Source organism: Urocitellus parryii, chromosome 6 (assembly GCF_045843805.1).
Source record: "Urocitellus parryii isolate mUroPar1 chromosome 6, mUroPar1.hap1, whole genome shotgun sequence".
Taxonomy (NCBI): Eukaryota; Metazoa; Chordata; class Mammalia; order Rodentia; family Sciuridae; genus Urocitellus; species Urocitellus parryii.
This window is the reverse complement of record NC_135536.1, coordinates 4120161-4139337: the sequence shown is the minus strand read 5'-3', so window position 1 is coordinate 4139337 and position 19177 is coordinate 4120161. Positions and strand designations below refer to the sequence as shown.

At 45.1% G+C, this 19177-nt stretch overlaps 1 protein-coding gene across 11 annotated transcripts in view; it reads left to right on the top strand.

Annotated features, from left to right (window-relative positions):
* Ppp2r5c (protein phosphatase 2 regulatory subunit B'gamma) overlaps window positions 1-8405 on the top strand; it is a 136115-nt gene extending 127710 nt beyond the window's left edge. For 5 of the 11 annotated variants that reach the window (XM_026413792.2, XM_026413793.2, XM_026413791.2 and 2 more), the window contains 2 exons: window positions 684-800; window positions 6602-8405. In XM_026413792.2, coding sequence (XP_026269577.1) covers window positions 684-800; window positions 6602-6733 — 249 coding nt within the window. In that variant the 3' untranslated portion in view covers window positions 6734-8405. Of the gene's footprint in view, window positions 1-683; window positions 816-1396; window positions 1398-4267; window positions 4324-6601 lie in introns of those variants that run through there. The other 6 variants (XM_026413794.2, XM_077800101.1, XM_026413795.2 and 3 more) reach the window with 4 other exon arrangements.
* The last annotated feature ends 10772 nt before the right edge of the window (window positions 8406-19177 follow it).

Below are 19177 nucleotides of genomic sequence, written 5' to 3'. Positions count from 1 at the left end.
CTGGCCGGGAACACCAGACCCACAGGCTGGGTACCACTAGGGGCAGCTGCCAGCAGTTCCACCTGCTCAGCCCCCCACAGAACACAGGAGGGTAGGGGAGGGAGTCGGGGCCTGCAGCTGAGCTGAGGGGCCCCCAGCACTGGGTCCTTACTTGGAGCACCAGCCCTCCCGCAGCTCCATGGCAGGTTGGCAGTGCAAAGGAGGCTGTGTTTGTTTTGGTAGCAAGAAAGACACTGGGGGAGAAGGTCTAAGCTAAACTTAGGAAAAGCCAACAAAGTGGGTGGAAGGGAGATGGGTTGAGGTCCCCTGCAGTTGTGCGTGCAGGGAGGAGGACTGAGGTCAGCAGACTGTGCACAGACAGGAGGTGGGGGAGGTGTCTGCTGGAACAGCCTCTCTGCCCCTCTGTGGTGGCCCTTATGAAATCAGTGACAGAGACTGTAGGCTGGGTGTGGGCTGGCTGTCCATCAGACATAAGAGACCCAGGATGGGTGTGGAAGTGACCTTGGGTCCAGCAGGAGGCCACCCATGGCCTGGACTACAGGAGGTTGAACAGCTTTGTGGTGTGCAGCAGGCACCAGGGCCCAGGGGGAGGGCAACAGCGAAGACATGTCTCCTGTCAATTGAGACCCTGGAGCACAGAACCCAGTGCCTAACAGAGAGTGACTCCACACTTTGCATTGCAGTACGCAGTGTATAGTCAAGCCAGCACCGTGAGCTTGCCAGTTGCCATGGAGACAGATGGGCCTCTGTTTGAAGATGTGCAGATGCTGAGAAAGACAGTGACCGAGGAGGCTCGTCAGGTAACAGTGCCCTGAGCACTGAGCTCAGCAGGGAAGCGCCCACTGCAGATTTGCTTAAGAAATGAGAGTCATAGCCAGGTGGGTCCAGCCACTCAGGAGGCTAAGGCAGGAGGATCACAAGTTCAAGGCCAACCTGGGCAACTTAACGAGATCCTGTTTCAAAATAAAAAATGAAAAGGGCTGGGATGTGGCCCCTGAGTTCATTCTCCAGTACCAAAAAAAAAAAGAAAGAAAGAAATGTGTGTGATTTTAGTAGGTAACATGATATATACATCAGGGCCTTCTGTTTAAGCCAAACTTATAAGTTAAATTTTGGTAATCTTTTTTTTAATACCTTTATTTTTATTTGTTTTTATTTTTATGTGGTGCTGAGGATCGAATCCAGCGCCCCACACATGCTAGGCAAGCACTCTACTGCTGAGCCCCAAATTTTGGTAATCTTTCAGGAAACATTTTATCTATAGGTCTTAGTGATCAAATTATATTAACTTGAGCAAAACCAAAATCTTTGCAGTAATATCTGGCCACTGCTTTCCCTTTCCCCCTCTGGCTTCTGCTCTGGCCCAGAGATGTTCCCTTTCAGTTCTTCATAACAGGGTACTAACCCCACCCCCACTCAGGACATCAGGCCAGGGCTCTGCCAGGTACACGTCTGATAATACCCACAGCCCGATGGCTTCTTTTCCACTGTGGGAATAAACATTGTGATCACCTCTAATCCAAAGAGGGCCTCTGACCACTAAGTTGGGAACATACACAGCCTCAAGAGCCGCCCACTGAGCACCTGCTTGGGTCTGAGGAGCCTTGTGCCACTGTGCTCCCTGACATAGTGTCGACAGGATGTCCTAATGGACTTGAGGACTGCAGCTCCAGTCCCCTTTGACCTGTGAGACAGTTCCTGAAGACAGCCAGCACTAGAAGCTCACAGGTGAAAGGAGTGGCTAGGGTGAACCCTGCTGCACACTGTTCACTGTGCACATGGCTTGTCAGTGCCCGTGTCATTCAAGGCTCAATTAAGTCATCAGTTGCCATTTTGATGTTAGAGTTTGCCAGAAGCCAAGCAGCAGGCCCCCAGACACTTATGTGCAGAAGCTTGGAAAGAAATCAGAATGTTACCTATTTTGGTTCATTTCCCACAAAACACGGTGTTTTACAGAGAGCCCAGCACCCTATGCTTATCCCCACAGCAGCATGAAGCCCCATGAGACACGAGCACTTGAAAGGGGCCCAGGATCAGGTGTAAAGACAGCATCGCTCCAAGGCTCAGTGTGTAAAGGGGGGTGCGACATCCATTCATGATTTTTTTCTTTTCACTCCTGATTTTTATTATTGATCATGTGTTGAAATGATTACATCTTGATATGTTGGGTTAAATAAAATATAATGTTGAGATTAATGGGACCCATTTCTCTGTACTGTGACTACTAAAGGGCTTAAAGGCGCAGGAATGGCTGGAGCTGTGCTTCAGCTGACAGCTGCAGCCCTGGCTCCCACTAATAGGCTCTGAAAGGAGAGCCTTTTTCTTGCCCAGTTAGACCCTCTACTTAGTTTCAAGTCTAAAATAGGTGAACAAGTACTTCTTTCAGCTCACCAGAGATTGAAAGTACCATTAACACAGTAGGAGCTCTGCGACCGCTCCCTGGACGCAGGAACTAGTTTTGCGTCTGATGCAGGTGTGTTTCGTCCTTCCCTCCGTGATTAATCTCAGCAGTGAGTAGTTTCCATCAAAAATGTGAAAACCCATATATTTGATTCTGTCTGTGGAGTGTACATTTCCCTCCTTGGTCTTTTTCTAATTTGGAAAAAAAAAATTAAGGAAACCTTTTATATTACCATTTGAGTTTACAGCTGTGAGTTTGCCAAAGGCAGGCCAGCCAGCCTCCTCACCTGCAGACCCTCAGAAGGAAATTATAATTCTGTCTGTGGGGAAACCTGCATGGGAATTTGTAACCTCGTGGGGTTTCTTTGTTTTGTTTGATTTTTTGTAGTTGCAGATGGACGAAATGCCTTTATTGTATATCTATATGTATTTATTATGTATTTTATGTACTGAGGGTCAAACCCAGTACCTTACACATGCAAGGCAAGTGCTCTACCATTGAGCTACAACCCCAGCCCCTCAGGTCATTTTTAAAACACTTGGGCCATACAGAATCAAAAGGAAACTGATGATTTAGGAACCATATTTCACACAATAAATATTGAGGGTTGAAGGAAGTTTTCTTCTTGGTACATCCTTCAACTTAAGCCAGAATAAAAACTAGAAACAGTCGTGAACTTGCCCGAATGTAATGAAGCTAAGACATACTTACAGTTTACGTCCTACTCTATAGTAGACCAAGAGCCTGGTTCAGAACACAGACCAAAATAGCATCTGGAGTGAAAGTGCTCTTGAGAGTGGGCTCTGGTGTCGGCAGGAGCCCCGCTGGCTGCTGGGTCCTGCTGTTCCAGGAGGGCCCCAGGCGATGGGCCAGGCCTGCAGTCGAGGCAGTCTAGTCTCAGTGGAGGCCCAGACAGGAGTTTCTGGGAAGTGGCCACAGCACGTTGGCATCCTTGCTGGCTTTCGTGGTCCTCGATACTAGAGGGATAGCTGAGTCTCCCTGGCCTTTCCTGGATCTCGTTCCCAGGTCAGAAGACTCAGATGCCCGGGGATAAGTCTGTTCTACCCACATTCTTGTGTTCTCAACTAGAATCCCAGCAGGCTTCTTTTTTTTTTTTTTTTTCTCCCTTCCCCTTCCTTAAGCAGTTGACAGACTGACTCTAAAAATCCCTGTGGGAACGCAGAGGACCCAGAGTAGACAGACTGACTGAAAAAAAAGAGAATGGAGGACCCCCACCACCCAGCGCCCAGCCTTATCATAGCTTTCTGTGTGCGAATTGATTCAGTGAATCCATTAAATTCAATGGAATCTCATCCTATAGATGAAGGTACTTAGGAAGTGTGGAATCTTAGGTATGATATTTGAAATGATAGAGTCATAATTTGAAAATGTTTGGAACCATCTTCCTGAAATTCTCTGAAGCACTGTTATAGCAAGGAGGAGTTACAAAGGTACAGGAAAGGGCATGTGCACAGTTTGGTGACCAAATTGACATAAGAAGTTACACTGAAAATTAATGGTTGGGTTTTTTAATAGAGTAATTTGAATATTTTCAGTGCCCCTTTGAGTTTATTTTAAGCTATTTTTCCAAAACAATTCCCAGTTTCTTTAAGCTGATTTGAATGCTGGGTTAAGACAGGGAGGAAGGCAAGTGAGGTACGCAGAAGACCATCACACTAAGGGAGACACTTGGTTTGATCTTTGTGGAGAAATTCAATGATGTATTTGCCTGTCAGAACCATTATCTGTCTTGTCTTTGAGAAACTCATGCAAACCTATACAGAATATCCAAAGAAAACTAGTAAGTTTCTCATGAATGACAATGATACAGAGGCTTAAAATGTTTGCAATTCTCATTTTTGACAGTTGGTCGGGAGGAAATCAATGTCAACCACGCAAGTAAGGAAGGTGTAGAGACTAAGGTAGGCAGTACAGGTATTTGCTGTTAAATATGTAGAGTATGCTTAATAAGGCTTTTATCTACAAAAATATTTGACAAACTAACATCGTGTACATGAAGTATTTTCCCTTTTCCATGTCATTCCAGCCTGTGATGGTCAAGACAAAGCTAAATTTCTTAGTCCCTTAAGAAATTTTGATCAGTCCTACCCTAAATTAAGTAGTAAAGTTTAAACCCATGCCTCTATGAAAGGAAGAAAATTTTCAAAATTGTGTGCACCCAGCCTTCGTACCCACACCACATACCATTTAGTTCTTCTGGCACACCCAGAGCAGAGGCCACGGAGATGCCCCACCAGAGCTTTCCCACCTGCCCCGTCCTCCTGCCCATGCCAGCATGCTTGCCTGCACATGTCTCCACCAGGACCACTACGTTGCACATCTCATTTCTACTCACCTCTGTGTCTCTCATTTCCCCCTTGTGGTTTCTAAAGTCATCTTCTGCTTCCTTTGTGGATCTGAAATACATGCGCAGAAAGGCCCAGGTGTGTTCGTCAGCTCTTTGTCCTTCCAGAAGCTCTGGGGTCAAGTTGGATTCTCAGTTTGCCTCACTGGTTCTAGCTGCAAGTGTTTTGACAATTGCCTTTCTCTGTTAAAGTGTGTCTTCTCTTTGCCTTTTTTAACAATAATTACATACCTTATGATTGCCTTCCTCTGTTAAAATGTGTCTTCTCTTAGAAGTCCCTTTTTCAACAATAATTACATACTTTATGTGCATAAAACTCTTGGTTTTTGCTTTGCTTTATTTTGTGTACAGATCAACATATAATGGGCATTAAATTCAAGGTAGAATTTCAACTTTGAGTTTCTGATGGGTTGGGGCAAACCTGCTTTACAAAGCTAGAGTGTTCTTACAGGTATACTGAGTGGTGACACAGTTCTAGGGGGACATGACCTTTACCATCTCCTGATGTGGCTCTCCTAACACCATCTCACACTAGCCCCAGGGGAAAAAGACAAAAGTCTTACCTTCCCATGATGAATTTAATGTTCAAGTAACATTTTTAGAAGTAATTCTAAAATGATATCACACAAGATTCCTTCTATACCTTGACGTCATTGCTATTTCATAGATAAATTTGCAGAGAACTCTGTTAGAAGCTACTTGGCTCTGCAGAATGGTGGCCTTTTCCCTTATAACCGTGCAGGCCCTCAAATCTCCAAAAGCAAAAAGAGGCATATTCTACACACCAGGCTGAAGTCAGTTTATCTGGGAACTCTGAGAAGTTGTTATTCTTTTTGTTGTGAGATTAACTTTAAACAACTTTTTTCTAGTAGATGCACCACAGAAGTGACTTACTTGGATACTGTCTTCTTTTTGATGGAGACACTGAACAGAAAGGGAGGCAATTCTGGTTAGGGAATTCCTATCCAACATAGTTGCTAACTAATTGGCAATCTTCCAGCATATGCACTGCATTGGGCTGGTGTAGATGGTTTCTTGTTTTGTTTCAAGGCCCAGGTATTATACAGCAGTGGTCCTCCTTTAGAACTGAATTCTCACAGAAGTAGATGCTTTGATACATGAATGTCCAAGTCAGGCTCCCTTCCTTTGCAGACAGTTCTAAAACCTTCCGCAAAAATGGCATTCATTTAACTTTTAAAAGAGTAAAACCAACATTTTCTGAACTTCAGAAAGAGAATGGAATACAGAGGAGAGTCTTTTGTTTTTTACCCTTAAAATCTGGAACGTTTATGTAAATAAATACGGTTTTTCTAAATGCTAGAGGTGCTTTTTTTTTTTTTTACCCCATGTCCCATTTAATGCCTATTCTCTTAAAAAATATTTTTAAATTTGATAATATATTTCATGTGTGTGTGTGTGTGTGTGTGTGTGTGTGTGTACGTATACTTTTAGTTGCCAGTGGACCTCTATTTTATTTAATTTCCCTCCAAAGGGAATTTCTCATCTGTAGTCCATCTGTAATGGACACAGTCATAAAGTGGCTTTGGTAGCACTTTATGAACTAGGCAGGTATTCACTAGGGTGGGTGAGTTCTACCAGCCCCAAGTGCCAGCCCTGCACCATTTCCCCATGCTGCTTGTCAGATTGTTTTCATCAGACGAGATGTTTTTTGTGAATGACCACGAGAAGAACTATGCCCTGTCCCCGCAGCCAAGAGCCTTGGCAATGGGAGGTACACATTGGCCCCATGATTCTTCTTTGAATTCTAACTTGGAAGTGAGCGGATGCTTGGGTGGCTTAGTTTATAGCCAACTCCGTTGCATTTTTGATTGCAGGCACAGAAAGATCTGAAGAAGGACCGTCCTCTTGCACGCCGCAAGTCCGAGCTGCCTCAGGACCCCCACACCAAGAAAGCCTTGGACGCCCACTGCAGAGCTGATGAGCTGGTCTCCCAGGACGGGCGCTAGCCAGGCCAGCAGCCGCCACGCCAGTGCACTTCTGGGTTCTGTAGAAAATCCACACTGTCTGTGCCATACCAATCAGTTACTCAAGGCAAAGCTTCCTCCACCCGTTCTGTAGGCAAAGGCGCTTGCCCGCCTCAGCTCAAGATTAGGAGTTCAAACAATGGTGGCTTCTCAGACCTGCTGGCCAGCCGGGCTGATGATGGTGTCCTCACAGCGTCATCCCCACCCCTGCGTAGCCTAGGTCAGACTGACAGTCCGAGCTGTAGGAAAGCACCCTGGTCATCATCTTCATGTTCTGCCCACACAGAATCAGGGAGCCTTTAAAATAGGTGCTCCTGTGATGATGTTTTCAAATTAAAGGAATACTTTTAAAAGTATCACCTGTTTTTTGAGACTTTGACCTCTGCAATTGTTTCCACCTGATGGTTAGGCCAGCAGTTTTTGTTTGCTTATTCTCACAGAAACGGCTCTTGCTTTCACGTTCTAACAGCCTACTGGGAGAGTGACACGACAATCCTCCGCCGCGGGCACCTCTGGGCGTTCCTTTTCTTTGGTCAGCGGCATGTACACCCTGTCCTCCTCGTATGTCTACTGAAAGCCATATTCCCAAGCCTGTGGGACAGCACCAGGATTCCAGGGGTGAGCTCAGACAAGAAGTTTATTTCAAAAGAGCTTTCTCGTGTCTACCTTGACTGGAATTGAAACTTTAAAATTATGTGTTCATATTTTTATTTGCAGAATCAGTTTTTCACCTATTTACACATTGTTGCCCTTCAACAAGGCTCTCAAATTAATAGAATCATATTGTCTAGGAGTCCCACATTCTGTAGAGTTAGGATGAGACCATTTGAGTTAAGCCCGCTCTTGGCCCAGTGCAGATGGCAGCGCCTTTGGCGTTAAGTAACACAGTGGTCAGTGTGGCCAGCCCACTGCTGTGACTTGGTCCTCAGAGCCCAGAGGAAGCACCAGTCATGGTGGTGCTGGGTGAGCCTCCTCTGGGGAAGAGTGCACATCACCATCCCGTAAGGAAAGGACAGTGTCTGAGTTTCCATTCAGTCTTCAATGCTGCTGTGTGTTCCCCAGACTTCTTGCATGGAGTACGCTTTTGTCTAGATGGAACAGCACGAGAAGGAGAACCTTTGACTTAGTGCTTTGTCTCTTCTTTATTTCTCTCAGGGTGGCCAGTATTTTGACTTGTTTATCCTGCTTGAAAGCTACTTGAGATGTGTGCTGCTCTTCTAAACAGTGGCTCTAGTTTTTTTGTTGTTTTGTTTTTGTCTCTGGCATATATAACTTAACGTTAACTGTCTTGATACATAAGATAAGAGATAAAGTGTGGCTTCTTTTAGGATCTGTTTTTTAATTGTGGTCTCTGGTATCCATGGAAAGACTGTGGAAATTAGACATGGGTCCTGTGTGGCTGCAGTGCCTGCTGCCCTGGTTCCTTTACACCCACTAACGACGCTGATGTCCCGGTGTCTTGAGGGAAAATCATCTGGGGGAGGGGATTCCTCATGTTGAGAGCAAGCACAGCATGAAAGGAAAAGATGGCCCCAGCCGAAAGTGGACAGGTCAGTCCACTTGGCAAGAACACTTCCTGAAAAACTTGACAAGTATCTATCCATTTTACCATTATGAAATCTATAATTTTAAAAAAAAGTTTAGATGCCTTCTCCTTTTGAGGGAAAAAGGGTGCTTTTATTGTATAAAGCAACGTCCTACATATTTTGATATACCATTGTTTGAACTTCTGTCTTTAGCTGATAGGTTCACACATCCCTGATCTTGGATGTTTGGTATGTTTGAGAGAAAGGTTTCTGGGAAGACTCTCCTTCTGCCCTAGGGAAAAAGCAAAATATCATTGTCTGGCTGATTGTGTAAAGCTCAATGTGTAAGAACATCTTTTGGTCTAGGTTTTATTTTGGCTCTTTATTGAAGACAAACATTCACCAATAAGGGGGGGGGGAGGGTTGAGAGAAACTAATTTTATTTGACAAGAGTATTACTTAATATTTTGGCCTATGGAAGTTTCCCTAGTTAGTACTCGGATTCCCTGTGCTAATTGTTCAACTTATATATTATAAATTATATAGAGACACTGTTTATTCTGTACCAAACTGATTTCAGAAGTACTGCGTTGAAAATAAACTGGTGACTGTTTTTCTTCATAAAGCTCCGCGTGGCATCTTCACTCTCCACAACGCACCTGTGCACCAGAAGTGTCCTGGTCCGAGTGTCTGTTCCGTGTGGCTGTAGTATGGCTTCCTTTTAATATTGTACATACATTGTATCTTTGTTTTATGGTAATAAGTAATAAAAATGTAGACTTCATATTTTGTACAAAATGTCCTATGTACAGAATAAAAAAAGTTCATAGAAACAGCAAAAGTAGGTAAGTGGCACAATTATTTTTCTTTAGAAAATATCTGTAACTTTATGCTTTAGTGAAATGTTAAGTACCTACATATTTTTTAACATTTTGTAATTCAAAACTTTTTTTTTTGACATTGTTTATGAAGATAAACTTCATACACTTGCCATTTAATATGCTCTTTTACCTAATTTTAAAAATCTCTAAAAACGGTGTATTATATGGACTAAATAAAGAACATGTGAATTTTATTGCTCATCATGAAACTAAATCTGGCCGTGGCCTTGGGCAGCCTGGTTCCTAGGCTGTCAGGCTGCTGTCAGGTGCAGGGACGGCACTGCAGGGACGCTGGCCTGAGGCTGGGGAGCTGTCCCTGGCGCAGCCCCACAGGGTCCCCCAACGCCAGCTCCCATGCACGCTTTCCAGAGCTGATCCCCACACTGATGACGCACCTCTTTAAGGGAAAGGCAGAAGTGACTGCATAGACATCTCTCGTTTATTGAGGAGGCAAATGTGAATCAGAATGCAACCTATAGAAATTGAATTATTTCCAGTTCTGGGTTTTCAGAAATTTGTGAAGAAATTAAGCAATTAGATGGAGAACTAGAGCAGAACTGGTGAAGACAAGTTTGGAGCCTGGTTAACCGGCCTCGTCCTCTGCAGACAGATCGCCATCCTCACTGACATGGTTTTTGAAGCCCGCAGGAACAGTGCCAGGGTGAGGTGGCATTTCCTCTAGGCGTTCAGGAAACTCCCTTCTACTGGCTTGAGCCTAGTCCATGTGCCTGGGGTGGGTGACCCTTGCCCTGGAGTTCCTCACCTACCGTCTGGTCTTCCCTACTCAGTGGCTTCTCCCAGGACCAGGTGTTCACTGCGGCCAAGCCCCAGGCAGAGAGGCCTTGGGCTGCCCCAAGTTCTTGGGCCTAAGTAGCAGTGAGTTAGGTATTTTGGAAACCACCGGTACCCTAGCCCACCAGGAGCAGGTCAGAAGACTGAGTAGATCTGGGGCTGCGACTGAGACCAGAGGGTCACCCTCTGCGTCTCCTCTTCTCCATGTGGGAGAAGCTGTCCTGTCAAGTAGCACACATGGCAGGATCCCTGTGAGGGCCGACTGGACAGCAGCATGCTCGAGTGCTTTGCAGCAAGCAGCCCCAATGCAGGTCTGCCCTGGTGCTTGGTCCCCTTCATGGGAATTGGCATCACCCAGTCAGCAGGGAACACAGGGAGGGCTACCTTCTCTTCCACTTGTATCAGGACCCATCACAGGCACCTCATGTCCCTGGCTGGTTTACTTAATTTTCAGAACTCTCCTGAGTATTTGCCACACATACTCTCATTCACAAATGAGACAAGCACATAAAGGTTAAGTCACTTGCCCAAGGTCACACAGCACTGGGTAGAACTAGGTTTTGACCCAGGCAGTGTGGCCCTAGGGCGCAAGCCCCTGGCCACCCTGTTAATGGGTAGAAACGCCCTCTACATAGACCACACAGGTGGCAGTGACACAAGTGAGGCCCCCATCTCTGTCACCATCATGCCAGACTGTAGATGCACCCAAGTGGGCAGTGTGATGAGAACTCTAGGCAAAGGCTCCATGTCTGGTCTCCACGCTGTGGAAACCCCTAGGGTGGCAGCATGACCGTGAACAGGTGGCAGGGACCCCCATCAGCTCTGTTCACAGCCTCGTTGCCCATCCAAACCCTACACTGCGCCCACTGGGAAATCTGCCTGAAACTGTCGAGGGACAGCGTGGACTCGGGAGCATGTGGACAGTGCACTACTTCTAGAACCAGAAGAACGCGGAAGTCCAGCCTAGTGGTGCACGCCCCTCTAAAGAAGCTACTGTTGTCATGTAAATTTTAATTTTATGACATTTTAACTTCTAAAAAACCCTGTGTTTTAATGAGCGTTTTCACTGCTATGACTTAAAGACTCAACCAGAACAATTGTAGAGGAGGAAAAGTTTATTTAAGAGATCACGGCTTCAGAAGTCTTAGTCCATATACAGTCAGCTCCATCATGGAAGAGTGTGGCAGAGGGAAGCAGCTCACATGGTGATCGGAAAACAGAGAGACACTCCACTTGCCAGATACAAATACATAGCCAGAGCCATGCCCCGAATTCCCACCTCCTTCAGCCACACCCCACCACCTCAGCTACTAGTCAGTCAATCCCTATCAGGGGATTAATTCACTGATTAGGTTAAGACCCACAACCCAATCACTTCTCCTCTGAACCTTCTTGCACTATCTCACGTGAGCTTTTGGGGGATGCCTCACATCCAAACCATAAAACTCTGAAAATATACAAAATTTCAGCATTTTAGAGACCAAAACATGAACCTCTATTCTCATAACTTTGTTATGAATATCAATCTATAGAGTTAAATAGAAATGTAGCTCTTAAACGGTTTCTCACAAGATTTGATGGGGGGAAAAATAGGTTCTATTACCAAAAAGTATGAAATCCACGAACCATAATTTAAGCCTTTTTTTTTTTTTCCTCACAAGAGAAGAAGCCATTCTATACCTTGATTGGATGGAGCAGGTCAAAAACGAGGAAGGAATCATCTTTCTCTGTCCCTAGGTTTCCTGATTGTATCCAGCTCAGGGTCAAGTTAGCCTGCTTCGTTTACTTTTATGGCAATTTTACAACTATACCACTAAATATAGGCCATGCTGAGCTGAGTGTTATGGTTTGTGTATTTTTTTAAATACATATTTTTAGTTGTTGATGACATTTATTTATTTATTTATTTATTTATTTATTTATTTATTTATTTATTTATATGCAATGCTGAGAATTGGACCCAGTGCCTCACATTTTAGGCAACTGCTCTACACTGATCCCCAGCCCCAGGCCCAGTTTAAAGGAAGATATGTAACAAGTTGGTTGCTAGTCCACCCAAGAGTTTTTTTCCTGTAGTAAAAGCAGCCAATAACAGCCAGATACTATGGTGGACATTCAGCACCATGTGATTGGAAAATGGCAACGGAGGAAAAGCAAGGAGCTGCAGGAAACCAAGTGGCCCCTCAGTGCGCCTTCTGCAGCCACTGAGTAGCCTCCTCAGCTCTCCATGGTGACACTTCAGTCATCTGTCTTCAGAACACACCTTAGAGGAGTCTGCCTCCGAGGATTTGCAGGTTGGAAGGCACTGTGCAGCCAATGTCTGCACCCCTGTTGGTGTCTGTGCTGAGCCTCCTGCTCAATCCTTTCCTGAAGGATTCTCCAGGAGCCCCGAGTTCCACCCTGTGGGGTGTTATGAGCCACAGCTTCCACTCCAGCTTGAGGCAAACAACAGACTTTGGTGCCCTTCATCACAGGCTTCCATTAGTGCTGAGAAGTCTGTTGAAAGTGGGTCCCCAACCAGGTGAGCCTCTCAGAGTGGGCACGCTGACTGAAGGTTAGAGCCATAGCAGGATCTCCAACTGCTCCTCCTTTGGCAACTCCTGCAAACCAAAACCTTGAGCCCCACAGAGCCCACCCAATCCCACTGCCCTGTGATTGCATCAAGTGACTGGTCTTAAGCTGAAAGTAAGGACTCTTGTGTAAACTACTGAATGAATCCAGACCACTTTTTTTTTTCCCCGAAGTTCATATGATTCCATGATGAATTTCTTTGCTATGAAATCTAGAGTTTTCTTCTTTCAGAATGGTTTATCTTGGGTTTCAAAAAGACGTGTTAAGAAACCCTCCATGTAGAATGAAATATCTGTTAAGCTCCCGAAGCTTCTCAAGAGCAGGTTGGTGTGAGACCCACATGCCTGGCAGAGATGCCACCCACACCAGGAGCCCGCTCTGCGCCCAGGTGTTACAGACTCCGGTGTTGCTGTTGCAAAGTTCAGGAAGTCCCACCCTCCCTCAGGCTCAAGAACTCCCAGCAGGGCTCACCAAGGTTAGTAAAGCTATCTACTCACTGTTAACACTTGTGACACGGAAAGGACACATTCAGGTCAACAGGAAGAGAGGCACAGAGCAGGGGACTTGGGGCTCAGGGCTTCCAGTTGTCCTCTGCCAGCAATATGCCAAGACCACACACTTGGCATACTGCCAGCCTGGGATGCTCGCCTGCGCCTCAGTGCACATGGTTGTACTGGGATTAATCGTGTTTCCATGCTAGCCTCAGTGTCCAGCCCCTCCAGATGTTGAGCCTCTGCCCTGCGGCCCAAGACCCCCACCATAAACCACAGTGTTAGCAGGAGCATCCCACATGGCCCAAGGCCCCATGTGGACAAAACACTCTAACCAGGCAGGATGTCCCCAGGGCAGAGTGGCTACCTGGGGAAATGGGGACTCAGGCCAGCCCATCTGGGGCAAGCTAATCCATTACCAAGGAGCCCTCCTCGCCAGAAAAGGAGCTGGAGCACAGGTCCATGAACCTGGCCAAGCAGATGATAGACGGGAGCAATACAGGGAGGCCATGGTCCTCACGCCAACCTCCACAACCCAAAGCTCTTCCCACTGCCAGCCAGGGGCAGCCAGCGGGAGAACTTCTAAGCTCAAGTGTGAGGCCAGCCCTCCAGTTTACCTGGAAAGGAGAGGACCCCAGAGACCCCTACAGTGACAGCTGAAGAACTTGCTGGGCAGGAGAGGAACAGCAGAGCCTGGGGATGTGGCCTCTCTCAGCTTTGTAATTTTTTTTCTTCCTGGTTATTTCTTTTTTTTTTAATAGAAAAGAACTCTTGCTTTTTTTTTTTAAGAGAGAGAGAGAGAGAGAATTTTTTAATATTTATTTTTTAGTTTTCGGTGGACACAACATCTTTGTTTGTATGTGGTGCTGAGGATCGAACCCGGGCCGCACGCATGCCAGGCGAGCGCACTACCGCTTGAGCCACATCCCCAGCCCTCTTCCTGCTTATTTCTAAACATCCATGAACAAAAGCAAGTAAATAAATAGAATCTAAATGGTGGGGGCTTGGGGACTTAGCTCAGTGGCAGAACGCTTGCCTAGCACATGCAAGGCCCTGGGCTCAGTCCTCAGCTCTGGGGGGGGTGGGGACTAATAAATGAGTGGGCACAGGATGGCCAGTTCCAAAGCCAGCAGGGCGGTCATCGCCACCTATGAAAGGCTCTGGCCTCCATTATCTTCGGATGATCTGTTTGTTACTTAGGTTGACAGAAGGTAGAGCCGTGAACGTCTGTCTTCAGTTCTCACCACCACAGAAAACTGACCCCTCCCCACATCCAGACATAGAACGAACAGGAGACTTGGAGCAGAACCTAAGTGGCCAGGCACATCCTACAGCTACAGCCGAAACTCAAAACAGATAACACTGCTTGCCAAATCCACCTGCAGCATTTATGAAAACTGGTCATATACCAGGCCACAAAAATCCAAAATTCCAGAACAATACAGCAGCACTCTGACTGCAGTAAAACTGAAAGTTAAGAGGGGAAAAAAAAAGGTAAGGTTCTTTCACCTGAACATTTTTAAGCCACAAAAAAAAAAAAAAAAAAAAAAAATGACTCTAAGATGAAAAGGGGAGGAGGAGGAAGGAGTTTTTTGTTTGCTTGGTTTTGTTTTGTACCAGGGGTTGAGCCCAGGGGAGCTTTACCACTCATCCACATCCCCGGCCCTTTTCAGGGTCTCATTAAGTCACTCAAGACCTCACTGAGGTCCTAAAGCTGGCTTTGAATTTCCAATCCTCCAATCCTCCTGCCTCAGTCTCCCGAGTTGCTGGGATTACAGGTGTGCATCACCACGCCGGGAGGGAGATTTCTTTTAAGGAATTGGCTCAGGCATTAGGGAAGCTGGCAAGTCAAAACCTACAGGATGGACCAGAAGGCCAGGGACCCAAGGAAGAGCCAGCACTGCAGTTCAAGTCTGAAAGTGTTTGCTGCAGAAGTCTCTCTTGCCAAGGGGAGGTCAGGCTTAATCTATTTAGACATTTATCCGATTGAATATGACCCACCCACGTGGAGTGTAATCTGCTTTTCTTAATATCAACTGATTTACATGTTACAATCATCCTGCAATGCACTAGCCCTTTCCCCTGAAGAGGATGCAAAGTCCTTGGATGGTTTTTATTCTTCTTGACATCCCATAACTAAAATGCTATGATGCAAAGTTAACAATATAAATGCTATGATATAAAATCAGTATACCTATGATACATGATAAGGATTAAGAAAAAATAAAGATTACATATACTTATGTACATGAATATGTATATATGTACACAAACATAACAAAATTAAAAAGAAATAGTCATGGGCTGGGGTTGTGGCTCAGCAGTAGAGTGCCTAGCATGGGTGAGGCCCTGGGTTCAATCCTCAGCACCACATAAAAATAAATTAACTAACTAAAGATATTGTGTCCAACTACAACTAAAAAATAAAAATTTTTTTTTAAAAAAGAGGGGCTGGGGTTGTGGCTCAGTGGTAGAGTGTTTGCCTCCCATGTGTGAGGCATTGTGTTCAATCCTTAGCACCACATAAAAATAAATAAGCAAAATAAAGGTATAAAAAATACATTTGTCTTTAAAAAAAAGAAAAGAAAAAGAAATAGTCATATGACAATTATATATCCCAGAAGATTTCACAGGTAAATCTATCAAAACTTTTTTCTCAGTCCATTTCGTATTACTGTTACAAAACAGCTGAGTCTGAGTACTTTAGAAAGAAAAGATGTTTGGCTCACAATTCTGGTGACCAAAAGGTTGCTCAGCGACTTTAATTCCATCTACACCTTCATTTCCATTTGCCAAGGTCCACAGAGCATGGCACCAGCATCCTGGCAAGTGCTCTGTGGCTGTGTCAAAATATGGCAGAGAGCTGGAGACGTGGCTCAGTGGTAGAGCACTTGCCTAGCCTGTGTGAGGCCCTGGGTTCCATCCCTGACACCACATTCACAAGTGGCAGAGAAGGAAAACAAACGAGGCAAGTTCTAGAGGGTTTTGTGTCCAGAATCAATTTCAAGACCCCGGCACAAGGAAGGGAGAACCCGAGCAGAGGCAGATGGGTTTAGTGAGCTGATGAGACAGGGAGCCCAGGAAGGCTGAGGTGGCAGAGTGCGTGAGGTCAAATGCCTCACTGCAGAAGATACACAGGGTTCCAGAAATTCATACAGGAATGCGTAGGGTAGAGGACCCTGGGAACAGATCAAAAGCAAGAGCTGCTCACCACATGACTTCCAGAGTTCCCGGGTGTTGCCACCAGCTAGAGCAGGGGAGATTTGGTGGGTACGGGGGCAGCAGTAGCAACCCACGAGGTCGAGTTTCAGCAGCAGCTAAACTGTCCCCAGGAAGGACACCTGTGGACCCACACCAAAGATGCAAAGGGGCCAAACTGACCTGCAGGAACTTAACTGCCTTCCAGAACAAAGCCAAACGCCATTAAATGAAGGCCACGACATGGAACTCATGAAAATTCAAAAAAAGTATTAGACACGCAAAAGCCAGAATGCAAGTCCCATAACCAGGGGGATATACGTGTGTGTGTGTGTATTAAAAGTATATAAATCTATTTTAAAGACTATCCAAAATATATACTTATAAAATATGCTCAAACGTATGAAGAAAAAAAACATTATGGGAACAAAGGGATAGGGAACATATTGAAATTGAAGGGATAGCAAGAGACTCCCCACAATGAAAAACAGGCCAAAAAAATGTAAAGAGCATCACATCAGTAAGCTGTAGGGCAATTTTTGGTGGCCCGGTACACCGGAGTGGGAAGACAGAAAATACACTGAGAAATACAGAAAATGAAAGCTATAAACTCAGATCCAAGAAGGCCAATGAAACCCAACACAAGAAATAAGAAGAAAACATCAGTTACATCTCTCCCTGATTCTCCTGACCTGCCTCCCTCGTCCATTGTGATGTCATTGGGCCCATTGGGATGGTACACAATCATCTCCCTATTTTAAAAAAAATATTTGTTTTTTAGTTATAGGTGGACACAACATCTTTATTTTTATTTTTATGTGGTATTGAGGATTGAACCCTGTGCCTCACGCATGCTGGGCAAGCGCTCTACCTCTGAGCCACAACCCCAGACCAATCTCCATATTTTAAAGTCAGATGCTCAGCAACTTTAATTCCATCTACACCTTCATTTCCATTTGCCAAGTAACAGCATATTCACAGGATCCAAGTATTAAGATCATGCTTAGCTCTCACACACTCCTGTTATTAGGTATAGTCATATTGGATAACAAAGCATGACCCAACTGTACGCTACCTACAAGAAACCTCATCTAAACATAAAAGAATAGAAAATGCATGCCATATGGTAATAGCTAATCAAAAGAAATATCACAGCAATAAAGGCCATTAAATATTGCTGAAGAGCTTGGTTCATCAAGAAGACAGTGAGAGGTGGGAGTGTGAATGTGACAAGCAATGGTAACAGAAGGATTGAGGTTATATGAGCAACCAAGGAAATGACTGTGATGGCTGATTTGTCCTCCCTTAATAGTGAGGACTGAACCCAGGGGGTACTATACCACTGAACCATACCCCAGCCCTTTTGTTATTTTGAGACAAGGTCAGCAGTGCTGAATTGCCCGGGCTGGCTTTGAACTTACGATCCACCTGCCTCAGCCTCCTGAGTCATTTGGATTACTGGTATATGCCACCACACCCAGCTGTGGTTGCTAATTCTATGTGTCAATTTGACTATCCTAAGGGGTTCCCAGATAGCCAATAGAATCTGTTTATGGGTGTGAATGTGAAGATGTCTCCAAAAAAGATTAACATTTGAATAAGTAGAGAAGATCTGCCCTTGGCATTGTGGGTGGGTGTCATCCAATCTGTGAAGGGCTTGGAGAGAACAAAAATGTGACGGCAAGTTTACTATTTCTGTGCTGGGACATCTATCCTCTGCCCTCAGACATCAGAACTCCTGGTTCCTTGGCCTTCAGACTCCAAGCCTTGTGCAGGTAGCCCAAGTCCCATCCCTTGGGCTAGAAGGTACACTGTAGGCTCTCTTGGCCCCCCGGCCTTTGGACTCAGACTAAATTGCACCTTCAGCTTTCCTGGGTCCCCAGCTTGCAGATGGCAGATCATGAAACTTTTCGGCCTTCATAACCACGTGAACCAATTCTTGTAATAAATCTCTACTTAAGCAAATAAATAAATATATTCAGGAATGTGAATGTCAGATTTTTCACTATTTGAGAGGATTTTCAAACATGGAAAGAAGAAAGCTAGCCAGACGTACAGGCACACTCCTGTAATCCCAGCAACTCAGGAGGCTGAGGCAGGAAGATTACAAATTCAAGGCCAGTCTCAGCAATTTAGTGAGGCCCTAGCAATTTAGAAGAAACTTTCTCAAAATAAAAAGGTCTGGGGATGTGTCTCAGCAGTAAATCTCTGGATTCAATCACCAGTACCAAATAAACAAACAAAATAAAATAACAATTGAAAAAAAGAAGGAAGCTAGAAAGGGTCCTAAGGGAGGCTGAATCCGAAGTGTCAGTGTGAGGGCTGGAGTCATGGCCCAGTGGCAGAGCACTTGCCTAACACATGTGAGGCACTGGGTTTATTCTCAGCACTGCACATAAATAAATAAAATAAAGGTCCATCAACAACTAAAAAAATAAAAATGTGTCAATGTGAGCCGACCACAATGACACCTACACCTCTAATCCCACTTACTCTGGTGGCTGAGGCAGGAGGATGGCAAGTTCCAGGTCACCTCAGCAGCTTAGCAAGACCTTATCTCAAAACAAAAAATAAAAAGGGCCTGAGATGTAGCTCAGTGGTAGGCACCCCTGCGTTCAATCTCTAATACAAAAAAATTATATGATTTCAGGATGTATACATGCACGTTCAGACATACTTACAGACACACATTCCAAAATAATTGTGGGCCTGTTTTCTACCCGTCTGCCGAGAGGATCTAGAAATAATGATGTGCAACAGTGAGCATGCCAAGTGCCAGCACCTTGTTCTCTAAAATCTGTATAATTCTCTACTCCACCAAAAGGAAACAGTTCCTTGGAGAAATGGCCAAGTCTATCAACAGTCTGGAACATCTTTGTGTACCCGAAACTAAGGAAGTGCTCAAAGAATGATGCAGACACATTAAAAGAACACAAGAGCCAACTGGAAGGGCATTTCACTGTTCAA